The sequence below is a fragment of the Zeus faber genome (assembly GCF_960531495.2).
Source record: "Zeus faber genome assembly, chromosome: 3".
Taxonomy (NCBI): domain Eukaryota; kingdom Metazoa; phylum Chordata; class Actinopteri; order Zeiformes; family Zeidae; genus Zeus; species Zeus faber.
The window spans coordinates 31262057-31279869 of record NC_137190.1 but is presented as its reverse complement, the minus strand read 5'-3'; the positions used below and the strand labels follow the sequence as shown (position 1 = coordinate 31279869).

Sequence of the window (17813 nt, the reverse complement as noted above, 5' to 3'; positions counted from 1 at the left end):
GAGTGATAAACCTGTGTATAACGAGCAGAGTGTGTTTGAAACTACAGTATATCTGGCAAGGACAGGGGCACAGCCATTTTATCATATCTAATCTATCTGAAGACTCCAGAAAAGCCATTCAGGCGCGAAACGATGGTGAGGATCATTCAGTATGTTCTAAATAACTAAATGATGCTGTGCCTGATCAGAGACATTTCACAAACACATCACGCTGGTTTGACACTTGTGGCAGGTTTGAAATCTATCAATTTGTTTCCATCTTTACAATTAGTAGCTTAATCGCCAACATGTCAAGCAGACTGACAATGATATAGCTTAGTATTCAATGAATGAAACTTGGATATTTGATACTCACATAAATCATACTCATCCAAAGTGTTCATATTAAATACTACATAATAAATACTGAAAAGCACATGTTTTATCATGTGTCTTCATGGTATGCTCATAGTATATCAATGTGAAATATTCAAAACATATGTACACAACAAAACATGAGTTCAAACGAGTAACAAAGCAATGATCATAACAGTTTTGTTTTAACCGTCTCTCAAAATAGCCACCCTTTGCCTTATTAAGAACAGACAAGGCATTGAGTTAACGATTTCAGCAGGAAATCACCCACCGTGCCTTCCATGCTCTTCTGCAGCAATTCCCAGAGATGTAGTGTACTTTGCTTTGACTCCTCGGTACAGTTCATACCATACAAATTCTATAGGATTAAGGTTTGGATACTGGGCAGGCAAGGCCATTAGTTAGAGTTGTCCTTCAGTTTCCCTCTTCCCCAGATAGTTCCTGCCTAGCTTTGACGTGTCTTTGGGATCTGTCAATTGCTGACAAATGAAGGACTGTCCAATTAGTGGTAATGCTGATGGAATGGCCTATGAAGTATGCTATGATAGCTGTACTGGTTGAGATTGCCATGGACATGGTAAAGATCACCACCTCTGGCACCACCAAAGAAAACCAAGATCATGACAGATTTTTCCATGCTTGACAGAGAGAACCACACATGGAGAACTCATGAACATACTCGGTGGTGGGACCCACATTCTTTGACTGATGACTGATTTTAAGATAAGACTGAACTCCCTTTGTTGTAAGTTCTGTATTTTTTGTCTTTTGTCTCTTCCTCGTCTTCTGCCCTCATAATGTTTAGCATTTCAGCTGAGCTTTCTTTTCAGGAGCAGTTTGGTTGCCATTAACGGTTAGAGTTAGGGTTAATTCTAACAGAGTATTGTACAATTTTCTGCCACATTACATTCAGGAATGAAAAACTTGTGCCTATGCTACCTATATTTATAGAAAACATGGACCCTCACCTATTATCAATAAGAATGTCAACAACAATAGTTGGTGACAAAAGGTCAATTATGTAGCATGATAATTGACTTGCAACTGAACAAGGCATTTTTGTGTTTGTCATTGAAGCCATTCAATGTCATTTAAATTCACAAGATTTTCAATTTTCATTTAAAAATTATGTTTTCGAATGCAATTCACTTATTATTATCTGCTTTAACATCTGCAAAAACTACTATTGAAAGGCAGCTTTTCTTGAAATGATGCAGCGACGTATAGTAAATCTTTAGTTTCATGATTGTTTTGTTTTCCAGTATTTTCTCCATCAGGCCACGGCAACCAGCAGGAGGACGCACGCCTCTCTGCATCTGACAGAGAGAAGCCGGCACAGACAGCTGGCAGAGAACACCTGTCTTTTTGGCAGGGTGGGTACCAGACATCTCAAGATGCCCTGGGAGCGAGGGAAAGGTCTTGGCTGACACAGAGGCCTATGGGTAAACGCTGGCGCCTGGCGCCTGTTGAGACGCGGGATTACACGAGACCTTGCAGTGCACTGTGTGTTAGCGCTGCTGAATACCTGTCTCCTTGCGGGATTTGGCTACACATGGTAAAACACTATCCCCTCTGGAGCTGCTCTACGCTCAGAGCACGGGAAGAGAGGAAACTGAAGTCGAATTTCTGTCTAATTCTGACAGCGAGTATGGGGAGGGAGGCCAATATACAAGCTGCAAGTTAAGATACAAGCTAAAAAAGGAGGGAATAATAACATAATAATTTGTGAGTATGATGTAGTGTGTGTTGTGAGAAAGGGAAAATGGCTGCATCCAGTCTTCTTCACTTCTCTGATTCTGATGTGGCTGCTTTCTGGAGTTCATGAATCATACTAAGAGTATTGGATATTTGGATGTTTCCTTGTTTGTTACAAGCTCTGTTCAATAGCCACACCTGACAAAGCTCTAGTAAAGACAAGGTTTGTGCATAGGCTTCTCAGGCTGAATGATTTGGGAGAACAATATTGCAATTGCGATCTAGTATTTCTTTTTTTTTTTTTAAGTTCCTTATCTTCTGTATTATTAACGAAACACAAGCAATAAATCTTTCCATAGTTTGACAACACAACATTGGATACAGTCATCACATAAACCGCTCTTTCCTGTAGGCCAGGCCTACGTCTTATGATGAAATGGGATGAATGAACTATTGAATTGTGAAAAGAAAAACCTTTGATTACAGCAGAATATTGACTGATTGATGAAACTTCAGGCCTTGTAATTGTTTGAATCTGAAATATTCGGAAAAAAATATGCAGCGTTTCAGCAGAATTCTTTTTTTTTTTTATGTTGCACGCATACATACACATGCACCCTCTTTGTGCGCGCAAGTGAATGAGCTTTGTCCGTGCGCCATTCCTTGTGCTCAGGGACTTTATGCTCATTAAATAAAAAAATAACATATAAAAAAAAGGACGCAGTGTTCTGGAAGAGGCTCCTTCCGGGCTATGGCAGCAGCACATGGCGGAGCACCTGGTCTCACCGAGTGGCGGCATGGAGGCTTGGTTAAAACAATCGCAATCAATTAAGCGGAGGGGGTTAGAGAGTGACGTTGTCCTCCTCAGTGTCCTCGTTATGCGCGGGTTGATTCCATACGCACTTTTTTCATTCCAAAAATGAGACGTAAAATAAAATAAAAACACACTGTTCTGCCGCTCGCTCGCGGGCACCCCATCAAATTATCTCCCCCCTCCCCCCCCCCCCCCCCCCGTCATTGCGATTTTTAAATTGCGTTCTATTACATTGTGATGTCGGTTTGAATTTGATTTGATTTGAATAGTTCAGTCCTACAGGCTTCAGCTTATAAGTGTATGGGAACTGTATTAATTCAAGGTTGTATTGTTTCTATAAACAGCTTGGATTGATTTAGTAACAGTCTTCATGCATGTCCATTCATGCTTCATTCAACCAAACATTTACGTCTCCTGAATGACCGCCGTTCCCGAGGGGTTGTGATAAATTATGTTAGACTATAATTGTAATGGCATTGCCCTTCTGTGACCTTTCATAAGTATGGGAGCTTTAATGGACTGTGTTGCTAGAATTACAAACAAACTCATTAAAAAGCTAAATACAGACAGATTCACATTCAAGATGTCGGCAGCGGGGGAGTTGAGTACATCTAGCAAGGAATTCAATATCAAATCTCTATGAATTGCCCTCGTCAGCGGTCTGTCATCATTTGGGGCGAACTTGTCAATACTAAAAGAGTTCAGATTGCAAAATAAAAGTGAAACTACATTTAAACGCAGGACAGACTTGGAAGTGGAGTTAAGGTTGTGAGTTCGGAATTCATCTAATTTGTCTGAGCCTCGTGCCTCTCCGATTGATAAGTGCACAAAAAAAAAAACAACAGACAGCACTTGACAATTATTCTTTTGCATACAAAGCTTTGGACTCCACGATGGCCACATCGTTGCAACAATTAAGCAAGTCCAAACAAGGTCAAATACATGAAGAAAGCATCATCAGTTTTTAAAATGTTGCACTTGACCAAGTGGGGCATTCCTTTGACTTTGGGTAGATTTGACAAGATCTTTTGAACAGCATAAGGAATGGGATAAGACTGGAATGACTGTGGTAAAGCATTGGATTCAGGAATTTAATTCGCTGCGAAAGCCATGGAGATAGCCTATAGCGGTTTAAGGAGTTGCGTGCACCCACAGCCATTTGTGGGAAAAGTGGAAAGAACAAATGTTACACTAAATAGCAACAAGCTCTGCGTGCAGACAGGGCTTCAGTAGGTGGACATACACTTGGCGATACTTTTTTTTTTTTGATGATGATGAAAACAAACCCATATGGCGTCACAGAACTGAGCTCGCATGACATTATGCGTGGGCTCAGTTGCTTCCCCTGGCCTTCACCTGGAAGCTTCTGATGTACATGTCAGAAGCTCTGCGGCGCTTAGAAATGATTCCCCCTTTCGCTCTCCTTTTAATCTAACGATAATTTAACAGTGCTTCACACCTTGATTTCCCATTTTGAAACATCCGATGACTGTGGTGACACTCTTTGTCTGAAATTCCAGGTGTCACAGGCAAGCAACAGTCTTTTTATATTCAGGTTCAATATCAACAAACTCACACTTTGAAAACGATTTTTAAACAACCTCCTTTTTTACATCTTCAAATAGAAGTTCAATCACAGGCAAAAGCCATAGTTTGTAGAATTTAAAAGGCAAGAGTACCTGGGGTAAATTGAGGCAGTTGAATTTGCCTCAGTTGATCACTATCACAGTGGTTCTACACATAAAACCACGTATTTATTTACCTTGTTATTCATGGAGGCTTTGAGACACTGGACAACTTTGTGTTGGTTCCTCCTGTCAATCTTCTCCTGGCTGGAAAAACAACAGAGTAAATGAAAACAGAAGTAGAAAACAAACACAGTGTGAAAGTGAGAGTATGTGTGAGCTAGTGTGTACTCACTGTTTTTTAAGCAACAGCTTCTCCAATATGTCCAGCAGAAGTCCAAGGCCCTCATGTCCAAAGCTCTGCACCCAACTGTTGTGATGAAAGCAAAGAAATGCCAAATGTAAGATCAATTTGAAAAGAATAACAAAGACAACAGACAACTGTCAACACCGTGACATCACCACAGGCTTCAAACATGATGGGGATTCAATGGAAGTACAGAAACATAGAAGAGAGAGAGCCTTGAAGAAAAAAAAATTAATAAATTGTTGTACTTTCCAGAAGTTTTAAGAAAGGGCTCTTCAATGGAGAAAAATTCACAAAGTCTAACAGAGGTTAAATACCGCTCATTACATTTGGCATTGACAACGTCTGTGGATGCACCATCACACGTGTATTCTTGAGTCAAAGGAAGTGTCCCCTAAAGCAGAGGTTCCCAACCACCGAGCCTCGGACCGGTGCCAGGCCGCGGGGCATTGCCACCGGGCTGTGAGAAGGCGGGCGGGGGTGGCCTGTTCAGGGTGGCCGCCCACCCTGATACAATCACTGGCACCCCCATTATTTTACAGAAGCGATCCCTGCTCCGCTGCGCGATCGGAGCGATCGCCGCTCCGCTGCGCGTCCCTGTTCCCCATTTCTCCAAACAAGGCTAATAAAGGCTGTTTTTATTGTAGATGTATTTATTTTCCTCCATTTCCTTTTTGAATGAAAGCCCCGTGCGTTACGGGGAGACTTCATCAGTCACTCTCTTCTGTGAACATTATGTGTCCGTGATAATAAAAAGGTTGGGAACCCCTGACCTACAGGCAAGTGTACAAGTACAAGTACTATGTACTTGTACTATGTACAAGTATACATAGTATATAAAGTGTGTATGTATATATATATATATATATATATATAGTGTATATGGTATATATCGTGTATGTATAGGATATAAAGGATGATGCGTGATGGGATGCTTGACGCTGAGACACCATGCATGCCGTACTATTGTACGCAGCGTACAATACAGACTGGTCATTAAACAGGTAGGTTGTGAAGTGAGGAGTACCTGTACATTATCATGACAAATTTATGATTTTGCCACAATGTCAACATACTGGCTTCTGCAATCCATGTAATCAGGAGGATGTGCACTGATACTAATGCAGCCATGAAAAGGTGAGTGAAAAACAAAAATGAGTGCGAAGTAAGAGATAATAAAAGATAAAGCGATCGGGCCCCAAAAACTACAGGAACTAACGTTTTGTGTCTCGATGTGAGAGGGTGCATAAACCACTGCTCTAACACTAAGTATTTGGTATAAGGGTAGTTCATGAAGAATTTTATGTCCAAAATGTGAGAAGGAATAGGGGGTAGCTGAGAGGCCTTAGTGATACATTACTAAAAACATGTAAAGAAGATTTGAAATGACAAATATAGCAATGTTCAGGAACGTAGAGATAGATTATGCTAATTTTGGGGTGAGGACATTAGATGCTAAGGACATTTAGGTGACACTGTTGCCTAATATAATTGAAATGCAGTCTAATTGCCCGTGGTATAAGTTTGTTGCTCAAATTCAGCATTCTCTGCGCTTGACTGCAACCGCTGAGAATACAAACATTTTTCACATTTCCTCCTAATTCTGGACAGAATTGGTAGAGCCGCATCTACATGAAAGCATACAGCCTATTATGTCCCCATCCTACTTTCTTCATTTAGGAAGTGACGCAGACTGCAAATCTGCCTTTAATAACTGTCCTGGTCTCATGGACAAGTTGGGCAACAAGTGTGAGCAGTATTTGGTATTACTTTTTCACCCAGATAGCTTTTTCATTTTCATTTGCAGAGCAATATAGAGTCAGGCCATCTCCCACCTCTGCTTATCAACTGATAATTCAGCCAGGTGCAGAGGCTGACAATTAGCCTAACAAAAATGTGACAAGTCAGCATTTTATCCTTGCTTTCATGTACAACACAAGAAACGCTCACATCTTCATTAGAAAACCTTTATTTGAATATGGCAATATGATTTATGTCTCAGGCTGTTTTGATGATGAATTCTCTGACACAGGCTGATCCCTGATCGACCAATCACCACGGGTATTGTGAGTCAGGACGTTCGTGAAACGCAATGTCATCAATCGCAGCTAAGCATACCCTGTCCTGAGTAGAAGATTTATGTCCAGTCCTTAGAAAAACAACAGCTTTGTGAATCGGTCTAAGGAGGAAACTTAGTGACTGTAGCAATTCATAAAACTGTCTGTGAATTCTATTTTAAACTCCAACATTTATTTCATTATATTACATTTTTTACGGGTTTACCCATGTTTTGCTCTTTTAGCGAACATTTGCCTTCTGATCGATCCTGGTCACTTGAGGTGGTGGGGATATTTCCTCAGAGGGGGTTATTCTTTGTTTGTGAATGTTGAGAATAACCACAACTACCTACGCTTCAAATTCACCGTGGCTGCCTTAAAGTGCTTGCGTGTGAATTGTTGCATTCTTGCCGGGAAAGGCAGATCTCAAAACCAACCATGAAAATAAGTACGTAAAGGAACACATACAATAAATGGCGGTTGTTCAAAAGTGCCAGCTTAAAAAAAAGTGGAAAATATTAGCTTTGTTAAGAATATAATCTCAAGGTTTACCACATTAACAAGCCATTTAGGAAGAACTCTGTGTGGTAAGATGGTACCTTGTGAATACAGCCCCTGATATTGCTTTATATGTGTAGCGTTTCCAGAAAGAAAGGAAAACAATTATAGGGGTGGTCAAATATCCAACACGTGGAGTCAGGGAGTATGGGGTCAGAGGAAAATATTAGATTCCTATGGAACTAATATTTGTAAGAAACTGGTGACATTTCAGTATTGCTCCCATGAGGAATAAAACAGGCTCACGTTGCTCCCCTATATAAGCTTTAAGGGGATCCAACCTCTGAGCTGCTCTGCATGCCATGGGTCTTCCCAAAGATCCTTAGTTGGAACAGAGAGATCTGATTTTAGCCCGTGATTAAAAGAACCATATGAAAAGATTAGGACCAACATATTGTGTGGGTTTGTTTCACTGTGTGTAAAAACATACATATAAATGTATTTGTACTTAAAAAGGGAGATGAATAAATCATCTCCCTTTTGAAAGGCAAAACAAAGTAGGCAAGAACAGGTATGAGAGCAGTATCCAACTACATCGATAACTAATAGACAAATATATAGAGAATGGCGACGCAGCAGCAGAGCGCACAGACAGAGCTCATTCACTTGCGCACACCAAGAGGATGGACGTATCTGTGCAACTGCAAGGAAGTAAAAGAAGCATTTGGACGCGGTGGCGCGTGTGGTCAAGTGATTAAGTTGCGTCTCCACGTTATTCATTGCATTCCTAAATTTATACAAGCACTCCTCACTTAACGACCGAGTTTTGTACCTACGAACAGGTGGTTAAGCAAATTGGTTAATAAGCAGGGACCCGCCCCCTTACCGTTATTTCAGTCTTGGAGTTTGCGAACGCTAGTCTAGTGAATACTGACTGACTGCTGGAACGAGACAGACTGAGAACGGTGATGTGCGGTGATGAGATGCTTGACGCTGAGACGCGGCGCACGCAGGATATACACCGCTGTTTTGTACACAGCGTAAAATACAGACTGGTCAGAGAGCTGGTCGTAAGTCCAAACGGTCGTTAAACAGGTAGGTCGGGCGATGCTATACTTTCCAGTTAAACATTTTCAAGTGATTCTTACGCCCTGAAGCAGAAAAAAAAAAATAATGCAAGGATGCTGCCTTTACAAGTCTTTTTAAGATCTAGCATCTCAAGTTCAGACTGGTTGCTTTGTTTGCTGTGATGATAGTGATTGCGAAGCTTGTGCTTAATATAGATTAAATTCCTTTAAGAGGATGTGAGTGGTTACTATGAAGGAGCTCTGCATGTGTTCAGAGAGGACCATGTGGGATAGAATCTCGGACATGAATTGAAGAAATGTTTTGCAAGATTATGTTTGTGAATGCAGAAAACACCAAAAGAGAAAAGACGCTGCAAGTGAAGACACTTAGTGAGTGAGAGAGAAAAATGGGTGGATAGAGAAAATAAGAAAGAAACCGAGACTCTGAGCACAGAATTAAGAATGTCATTCTAAATTAGCATTTTATGTTTGTACTTGTCTAATCAACAAGCCGCATGGCTTCTAGCATAGAATAATGATTTCAACCGGAATTGTCAAGGTGACAAAATTAAATGGAAAGCTGTTATCTGAATTAGACGTGTTGGAAAGAAGTGTGTGGGCATCTGTGTGTGTGTGTGTGCACACACTTGTGGTGGAGGCAGAGGGGGTTTGCATATGTCATGACTAAATGTATCTGTCATAGCTGTCTACTAGAGAAAAGTGACATTTTAGATTTCTGTATAAAACAAGTCGAGGGCTAGAGGGCAAACACAAATACATGCGCCAATTATGCCCTCTGTTTAATCAACCATATTCCAATATAACAATTTTGACATCAAGATGAATCAAATGCACTTTTTCAACATGCAATGTGGTCCATCAATTTACACATCCAGAAATCAGCAATTATTAAAGCACCGAGTGCAGGAAGGACACTGAGGTGTTTCTTTCATTAGCGGCCTGATTTGCACACAAGCATCATTGTCTTGAGGAAAATAAAACATTCTGTCATTACTTTGGATCTGTTGAGTATTCTTTCTGTAACAAAGCCTTATGCTGTTGGCAATCTGCGGTCAAATCCACTTTACAGAGGATGTTGAGTGCCCTTCAAAATTGAAAGCCACTCCATGGCTGTGGTGGCAGATTTAAGACTGCAGCTATCAACTGGAGTTGAAGGTGAGCCAGACAAAAAGCCGGAATCAACACAAATATAAATTAAAAGGAAAGAAAAAAAGCATTTTATCTTTGAAAAGGCTTTTATCTCTCGACGTAACATATTCTGTTACATTCCATTGCCGCTTTAACCAATTTATTGTCAAATGACAACAAGGTCATCAAATTGGGCGCACCGCCACAATAACAGGAATTCCGCAGAGCAACATTAACAGGAATGCATGCAGGAACTGAATATACAACACAAAAAAAAAAGAACTGAAGGAAAAGTAGACAAAGCTGAAATTTAGACCCTTCAATAAACCCTAAAGGTAGACACATAACCTCAATACAACATCATTTCTCAGCCTCCTAAAAAGGGGGAGATTTTATTTCATTTTTTGAAATGGCTGACACTCACAATGAAGTATCAAAGCATGCTCCATGGAGTGCTGTGTATGCAGGTGCATGTGTGTTTGTGTGTGCGCGTGTGTGCGTGTGTGTGTGTGTGTGTGTGTGTGTATAGCGCAGGTTGTGACAGGGTCAGGGAAATGAGAGAGCCTGACAAAGTCCGTCATGGCCACGGCTGATGGAGATGGGGAAACGGCTGCTGCCATGGGAAGCTGAGGAATGAGGCCGGCAACTCAGAGAAAATTCAATTTGGTCCACGCTTCGCACAGGGCCACGGCCCAGGCCATTCTGGATATTGAGCAGTCAGGGCGGGGGTCTCTACAAGAGCTTCATTGAAATGCATAGCTCAGCGGTGACAGCCTGCTAGTTTTTCATCATCAGTACGGTAGGTGAGACAGAGAGCAGGGGGTGGGGGAAGGGGACGTTAAAAAAAAAATAATCAGTTGATCCATGGATGAAATTATTGCGGCTGAAAATAACAGGGCTGCGCTGGCGAGGTTCCGGTTGCGACAAGTGGCGGCGACATCTTCCCTCGACAGACACCTGAGGAAACGAGGGCGGGGAGAAGACCGAGTGGATAATGGCGACACAAGCCCGGCTCTCGAAGCCTTCAAGCAGAAGGGTGGGGGCAGAGCAACACCTTGAGATAAATCTCCTCTACAAGAGGGAGGAAAGTAAGGATGCGGCGATAAATCCATCCAGGGGGGCAGGGGCTGGTGGCTCGGGGGGGTGATGAGACCCCGCTCAATCAATGTGGTTTGGTTTGTAGGCGGGGCCGCGCAACAAACATTGGCCTGCTGTAACTGAGAGCCGAATCAGGAGACAGATGCCAGGGGATGGATCAACCGCACAAATAATGCCCATTAAGAAGGAACAGATCCATGGAGTTCAAATCGATTATTTTAGAATAGGAACGGCGAACCCCGAAAGTATTCATCTGCACTGGTACAATATATTTCCCTCAAATAAAATTGTTGGTCCGAACACAAAAGCATCATATTTGTTTCTCATGAGCACTTTCACCAGAAGTTTGCATTATTTTGTATTGTACTAGTGGAACCATCTACAATACAACCGAACAAATAAAGCTGATAAAAGCATCCCTGCTTCCAACGCAATCAGAAGGCGATGCTCGATGCTCGATGCTCGCTGTTGGCTTTTTATTCCCCCAATGACATTCATTCTCTTGCTGAACGCCCTTCGGGTTTCCACCTTTTCTGCCAAAAAAGGACAGGGCATCAACTGACATTACTGACTTCATATATCTTTATTTGTGATTGTGATTTGTGATTTATTTGTTATTAAGATAATATTGTATTCATTTAGTCCGTGCTACCACTCACTAAACACAACCTTCAATGACAACTGCCAAGTTGTCATTGTGACTGCGGACTGGTGGATGTATTTAACGGCCATTACCGGTTGGCACACACAGACCTGGAATCTTTTCGACTGATTATGTACCTTAGGATTACCTTCCTTAATACTAACTGTAATATCAGCAATCCATGTCCAGGGAGGGGTTTTGAGGAGGTTAAGTGGGAACTTGACCATTACCATCCACAATTGTTCGGAGGCAACGCAGCGTTGTAGAGCAGAGACAACACAGAGCGAGAGAGAGCGCGAGAGAGAGAATTGGAGAGGAAAACAAATTCATCATCCCGTTCCCTGGGAAACAAAAACAGTCATAAATCAAAGAGAAAAATGAGGCGCCTTATCTGGCTAACTTCACGGCTAAGGTAGCTTGACTCCTACCCGAGTCTCGAGAGGCAGCGGCGGCTTGTCGTGCACTGCTACAGCGGTTATGAACCAGAAATAAAACATTAACTCTGAAATGTCATCCGCAGAGTGGACGGTTAAGTGAATACAGTGCGGCCGCCTGGGGACGTGAGGGAGCGAGGCCTTGACGTCATGGCACACATGGGAAGCCAGTGCTGGGTTGTTCACTCTCTGTGTAGTCGCTCTAGTACACGGCCAGTACTGCATCCGTTTTTTAAGAGGCTTGTAAAAGTGAGGACCATCCGAATACAACATGCCATTCTGGCCTGGCACAAAATGCCAACGTCAACTATTATAGTGCCACCAAAACATACGAACAAAAAAATACATATTTTGAACTCGCTCAAAATACATGTACTGTTAATGTTAAAGACTGCTATACTTGGCTAAGATGCCATGCTTTGGAACCGGGAAGTTTGAAAAGATAAATAAACCGAAACTCATCTCTTTCTTGTAGTGGGAGCCATCTTAAAGTAGCTGTAATAAGAGCACCGTTTCGACAGCCTATATACATATATACTAAAAACTCAAAGCCAATATTGTTTTGTGTGGAAGCAGTAAATATGTCTCTTAAGAATACGTCATTTGGGGCTTATTCTACAGGCAAATTACATTATTCTATCATACGTTTAAGTGTCGGTTCTCCACAAATTTTCCACTCTTTGTGAATATTCAAACAATGACATCAGGTTCCAAAAGTATGTCCGGAGAGGAAGATAGAGCACAAATCAACAATTTAAATGATATCCAAACTAATTTGCCGTCCCCTCTAGTAGCCATGTTTTGGAAGCGCTTTATACAAAAAATGTCAGAAATGGCAGGCGAAGAAAAATACAAATCTTTGTAATGATTATAAGTCTTGTCCAACTAGGCGTTCTTTTTAATATACTCAGTAAATGTAAGAGTACGATAAGCTCTTTGTGAGGCCTCTCCTATTCAACCTTAACTCTCTCACCCATTTTCCCTTGTGCTCTCTGCATCGGCCTTGTTTGACTGTGAATTAAAACATTCATCTCAATGGCCCACATTTGTTTCACTTTGAAGGCAACGGTTTTCCTGTTCATGAGCCTGAACTAAAATGTTCCACTGCTCTTAAAGGCTGTATCCAAGTCTTAGAGGTACCTCTGTCCTGGGAACAAATCTATTCTGGATTTCAGTCCTGTTTTACTGTAAGATTCTAAAGATTTTAAATTGTGTTTGTTTTTCAGCAATGAAATATTCATGATTAGTTTTTGTACAATTTAGGCTTAAAAAAACAACAATTGAATCGTCTTTCTACGACTACCCAAGTGATACTTCTTATGACAACGTAGAACACATAACACGCATGTCAAGTTAATAAGTCTCTCAAAATGACATGTCAGGCCAACGCATGAGAACCTGAGAAGCAGCAATGGCGGCAAGTCATCAAAATAATAAATAAAATATAATAAAATAGGACTTGTAGGTGGGTAGAAAACCAAAACACATACGATGAACAATGTTGATTCAGGACAAAATAAATAGTTGAATATAAAATCACGACAAATGAATCTATTTTTTGTGAATGTGGACGTGTGTGTCTTATAGCTTACCATGAGATGGAGGGAAAGAGTAAGAGAGAGAGAGAGAGAGAGAACGATAGAGGCAAATGAGTGGCATTAATGGGCTTCAAATTGAGTCGTTTTAAGCCATTGCCGTTTGGGCGCCGGCATCTTACCCTCACATGAGGAAACAAGCGCGACAGTGACACACGATAACAGCCTGCACGCAGAAAACCTCTGTGATATGCGCTGACATTCGAAGAAAAGACTGCCAAGTACTCCAAAGAAAAGCCAAGTGACCGAGTGGGCTAAGTAAGTTCGATTGTCACCCCCCCCAGCAGGCCAAGTTTAATCTGCATCTCTGCTCTCCACGGGATGTCTGGCGGCTCAGACCTGAGACTGTTGACTGAATATTAATAAGAAACCCTGGGGATAAAATATCAAAGATTGACAAACAGTGCATAAAATCGAGATTGGACAAGCATTGTTTTGTCCGCCCCCCTAATTCTACCAAATATCAAGGCAGCTTTCAGTGCAACACAGCCCCGTTTTTTCCAGAAACTGTTTCTCTTTTCGATTTCTTCCCCTTACATATGCCAAAGAGTAAGATCATCTGAAATCTTATCTCATGTGCTATTGTGCGAAACATTCTCACATCGGTTGAAAACAATGGCAACACGTGAATTATGTGAAATGGCTTTAAACGCTGGATCTAATTTCCGTTCATGTTTCTATATAAAGTTGGCGAGTTTACTTGACAACATTCAAGGACTCTATTTTAATCAGAGCAACAGTCTCCAAGGGCTTAAAGGCCCAAATATAAACTATCAAAGAGGAATTGTATGACATCCCCCAGTCCTTAAATATGTCAGGATTATCCCCACTCTATAAATAGGCTCATTTGAGTCCTTTGATGTAAATTTTTTGCATTTCATTTTCCCCCTTGCACCGCTGAATACTCTGACATTCAAATCATGACTTTCTGCACCATGTCGTTTTCAAAAAGCAAAGCGACAATCAATGCATTTGAGGAGTCTAAGTGTGTATGTACACAATAAAAGCATATTAGCTGGACTAAAGCACATAGTATACCATACATGCGGCATTAATCCTAAATTACGTTATTCATGAAAATGCAGTCTTTGCAGCTTACATAGACAAAACTAACGGATAATTTGAAAAATAAATATTAAACAAAATTGTAATTGTCATAGTAATTTTGCCTGCTCGATCGTCACACCATAATGACCATGTAAACAAGGATACTAGGAATGCGTGTTAAGGCATGCAATTCACTTTCAAAAAGGATAATGTATTATTTATTTTAATCACATTAATCACGCTTCAATTGCGTATTAAGCAAAGCCGTCCTGCCTTTTGCGTGTTCTTGTTTAGCCAAAGAGATAATATTGCAAGGCCGAACCACTCTCCTCTTCATCTATACACTTTATATAGAAAAGTACATTTAAATTGAAAAAGTATGTAATGTTAAATAAACAAAAAAATGTTTATTTTATACCAATATAATAATAATAATAATAATAATAATAACCAGTGACTAATAATAAAAAAATAAGATAAAATATTTCAAATTTTAAAATATTCCAGTGGTTAACCCAGTAAGTTATTACTGTAAAATATGTGAAATATGTTGGTTGCTTCAGGGTTGAGGAGACCTCCACACATTAGGGCTGAGGATTACTGTACAGAAGTACAGCCCCAGCACAAGCACCATAAAAAAATGTAAATAAAAATGAAATGTAGTTGGGTGAAAATGAGATTAAAAGAACATTTAGTCTTTTCATTGGACGCCTTATCATAGAGGTCAGGTGCAGGTCATGCTCATTAAGTACCATAAGACGCCTCAACATTATCTGACTAAATTATATAAATTGCCCGGGTCAGGACAGCTTATAAATTTAAATTAGCTTGCTGACCAGAGATTGTGTATGCACACTTTCTATGTGAAAACAACATACACATAGACTCACACAACATTAGCAATAATAGGTACGACAGCACCTGTAATTGCTGATGTTGTATGTGTCTGTGTGTATTCTTTTGATCTGTTTCAAAGTTGTGCTGTTTGTCGTGTGTGTACTTGGACCGTCCTTGTGTATTGGGGTGTGTGTGTTTAAGACATACAGATAGCCTTCCCAGCTTTATTAAACATGAGGGTAGGGAAGGGATCAGGTGCTCAAATCTCTAACCCTACATATACCCAAACTGACAAAATAACAAATCTGGGGCCTTAAACCTGAAGGTCAGTTTTAATATAATATCAAAAACCAATTTCCACTTGTTTGTCAGCTCCATTTATCACAGCCATTTAATACAATTACACCCAGTAGCCAGGCTGCAGCTGCAGGGCTCGCACTATGGCCCCTCCAGACCTCTGCATGTGTGCAGAGGTCTGGCTGGTCAGGACGGGGGTCAGAAAGCCACGAGTTACAGGCGGAGCCTCTGGACGAGGGGAGATTTGCTTTTTGTGTCCTCCTGCTCTGTAAGCAGAAACTGATCCAGTCAATCTACCTCCTACCTCTTCGAAATGTTACTTGACAATATTCTTTTTGCATGTGCGTAAATTAATGTATATTAATTAACATTAATTAACAGATATAGTTCAATGTCATTCACCAAATCCAGACAATGTCATTTTGACTGCTATTCTGGACATTCTGGGGGGGGGCTTGAAAAGCTAAAATATGTAGCAATGCTCCAGACACACATTGGGAAGGAGGGTTTCTAATAATCTGCAGTGTGCGTACCAGAAGACCCTACGGTCTGCTTGATATCTCAGATCAGACCAGTCAACAGAATCCCTTGTTGCATCAGTCAGTTATTGAATGAGTAAAGCTGGTGCATATCCAGATTATGCAGATATGACTCCCGGTCATACCACACATGCAAAACGCAGAGGGAAAACCAGGCCTTTGAGTATTACTGGTCTCCAAGATACGAGATCAAGATTCAAGCTAGCCAACTGGTACTGGTCACATTCAATGAACGGAAAAATGGTGGCGGCCCTATGAGGCAATGAGGGAGATGTGTCCGGTTGATTACGTTGTAAAACAATCATAAAGAAAAAGCATATACCACAATTCATGATCCCAATCCTCTAATGGCTCCTATGGCTTATTCCATCCTTACCCCACCAACCCTGATAACACTTGGGGCAGTTCACGATCAAAAGTGAACATCCACAAAACCTCAATTGAGCCTGTGTTTGACCATTTCTCAAACCAAAGCTACAATTCCAGAAGAAAATGGTACTGAAGCTCGGAAAATGGTATGCCAGAAGCCACGTAAAACTGGAAGAACATTGAGAAGAGAGACCTGGAAAATACTCCAAACGGGCTTAATGGAAGAGCCCCACCGTGACTCATCCAGCCTAATCTGCACAGTAAAGCACCTGGACTTTAAATATGCAAAATATGCCATCTTCGGGTTTGATGGCTGGTCATTTATTTGGAAGCAACTGAAATAAACTCTACCCAAAAATGATATGGACTCCCTCTGTTGTGCAATTTGGACTCACTTTGATGTGGACACATGACTTTTCAAAGAAGGAATTACGATGAGACGGCTGCCCACGTTGGTTGACAACAATGTATGTTGTCATAGGAACAACATGCCCGGCAACAGTACCCGACCCGATAAGTGAAGGCTTGACAGTAACGGTTTCCCTCGGCAACCAGATTGAGTCAATTGGCAACCATTTGTGACCCACCGCAGCAAAAGCCACCATTTTGCGCATTTCTAACATTGCCAGGAGCAGCCAAATGAGTAGAAAAAACCTTTCTTGAAGAAAAACGAGATTTTTCCAGATTCGTGTTCCTTTATGTTATTTTTATTTCTCAACGTATTTTCAAAACCGGGTTTGATTTATAAATACAGTGGTACCTCGACTTACGACTGTAATTCGTTCTATATGAACGGTCGTATGTTAAAACAGTCGTATATCGAAGCAATTTTTCCCATATAAATTATGAAATCATGAAGGGTGAAAATAAACAAAATACACAGCACAAACACAGTTAATATGAAAAATATATCGATAAGCCACGAACTACGTGCACACACGATGTAGGTCGCCTGCTGACTGACTGCTGACTGGCTGCTGACTGGCTGCTGACTGGCTGCTGACTGGCTGCTGACGCACCAACTACAAATTTCCACGGTCGTATCTTGGAGCAGTCGGTCGCAAGTTGAATAAAGGCGATCGATCGTTTCCTTTAAAATGACTGTCCAGGTGAAGATCATTCCTCCATATTCCATGTGATGTGAAGTCACAATGTGAAACTGTTTTGATAGAGTTCAACCTTTAATTCTTAAGTGTTGTATACACACACGGAGACATCGTTGTGGAGGGGGCGTGTCACTGACGTCACCGTCACTTCCATAAACAAGACGAGGATTTGGTTTCAATTGTCTGTGAAAACGTTCATTTCCCTGTGTTGTAATGGATTAAGAGAAGCGGGCGATAGATCCAAGTCAGTTTAAGCAGTGTGCACTGGACTTCATTTTCCGC

The 17813-nt window shown here is 41.1% G+C and overlaps 1 protein-coding gene across 1 annotated transcript in view; it reads right to left on the bottom strand.

Annotated features, from left to right (window-relative positions):
- The window catches only part of LOC307227896 (protein diaphanous homolog 3-like), a gene marked incomplete at its 5' end in the record, with an annotated part of 362969 nt that overhangs the window by 235268 nt on the left and 109888 nt on the right, over positions 1-17813 (bottom strand). The window contains 2 exons of the mRNA XM_079997337.1: positions 4626-4695; positions 4784-4858. Coding sequence (XP_079853463.1) covers positions 4626-4695; positions 4784-4858 — 145 coding nt within the window. The remainder of the gene's footprint in view (positions 1-4625; positions 4696-4783; positions 4859-17813) is intronic.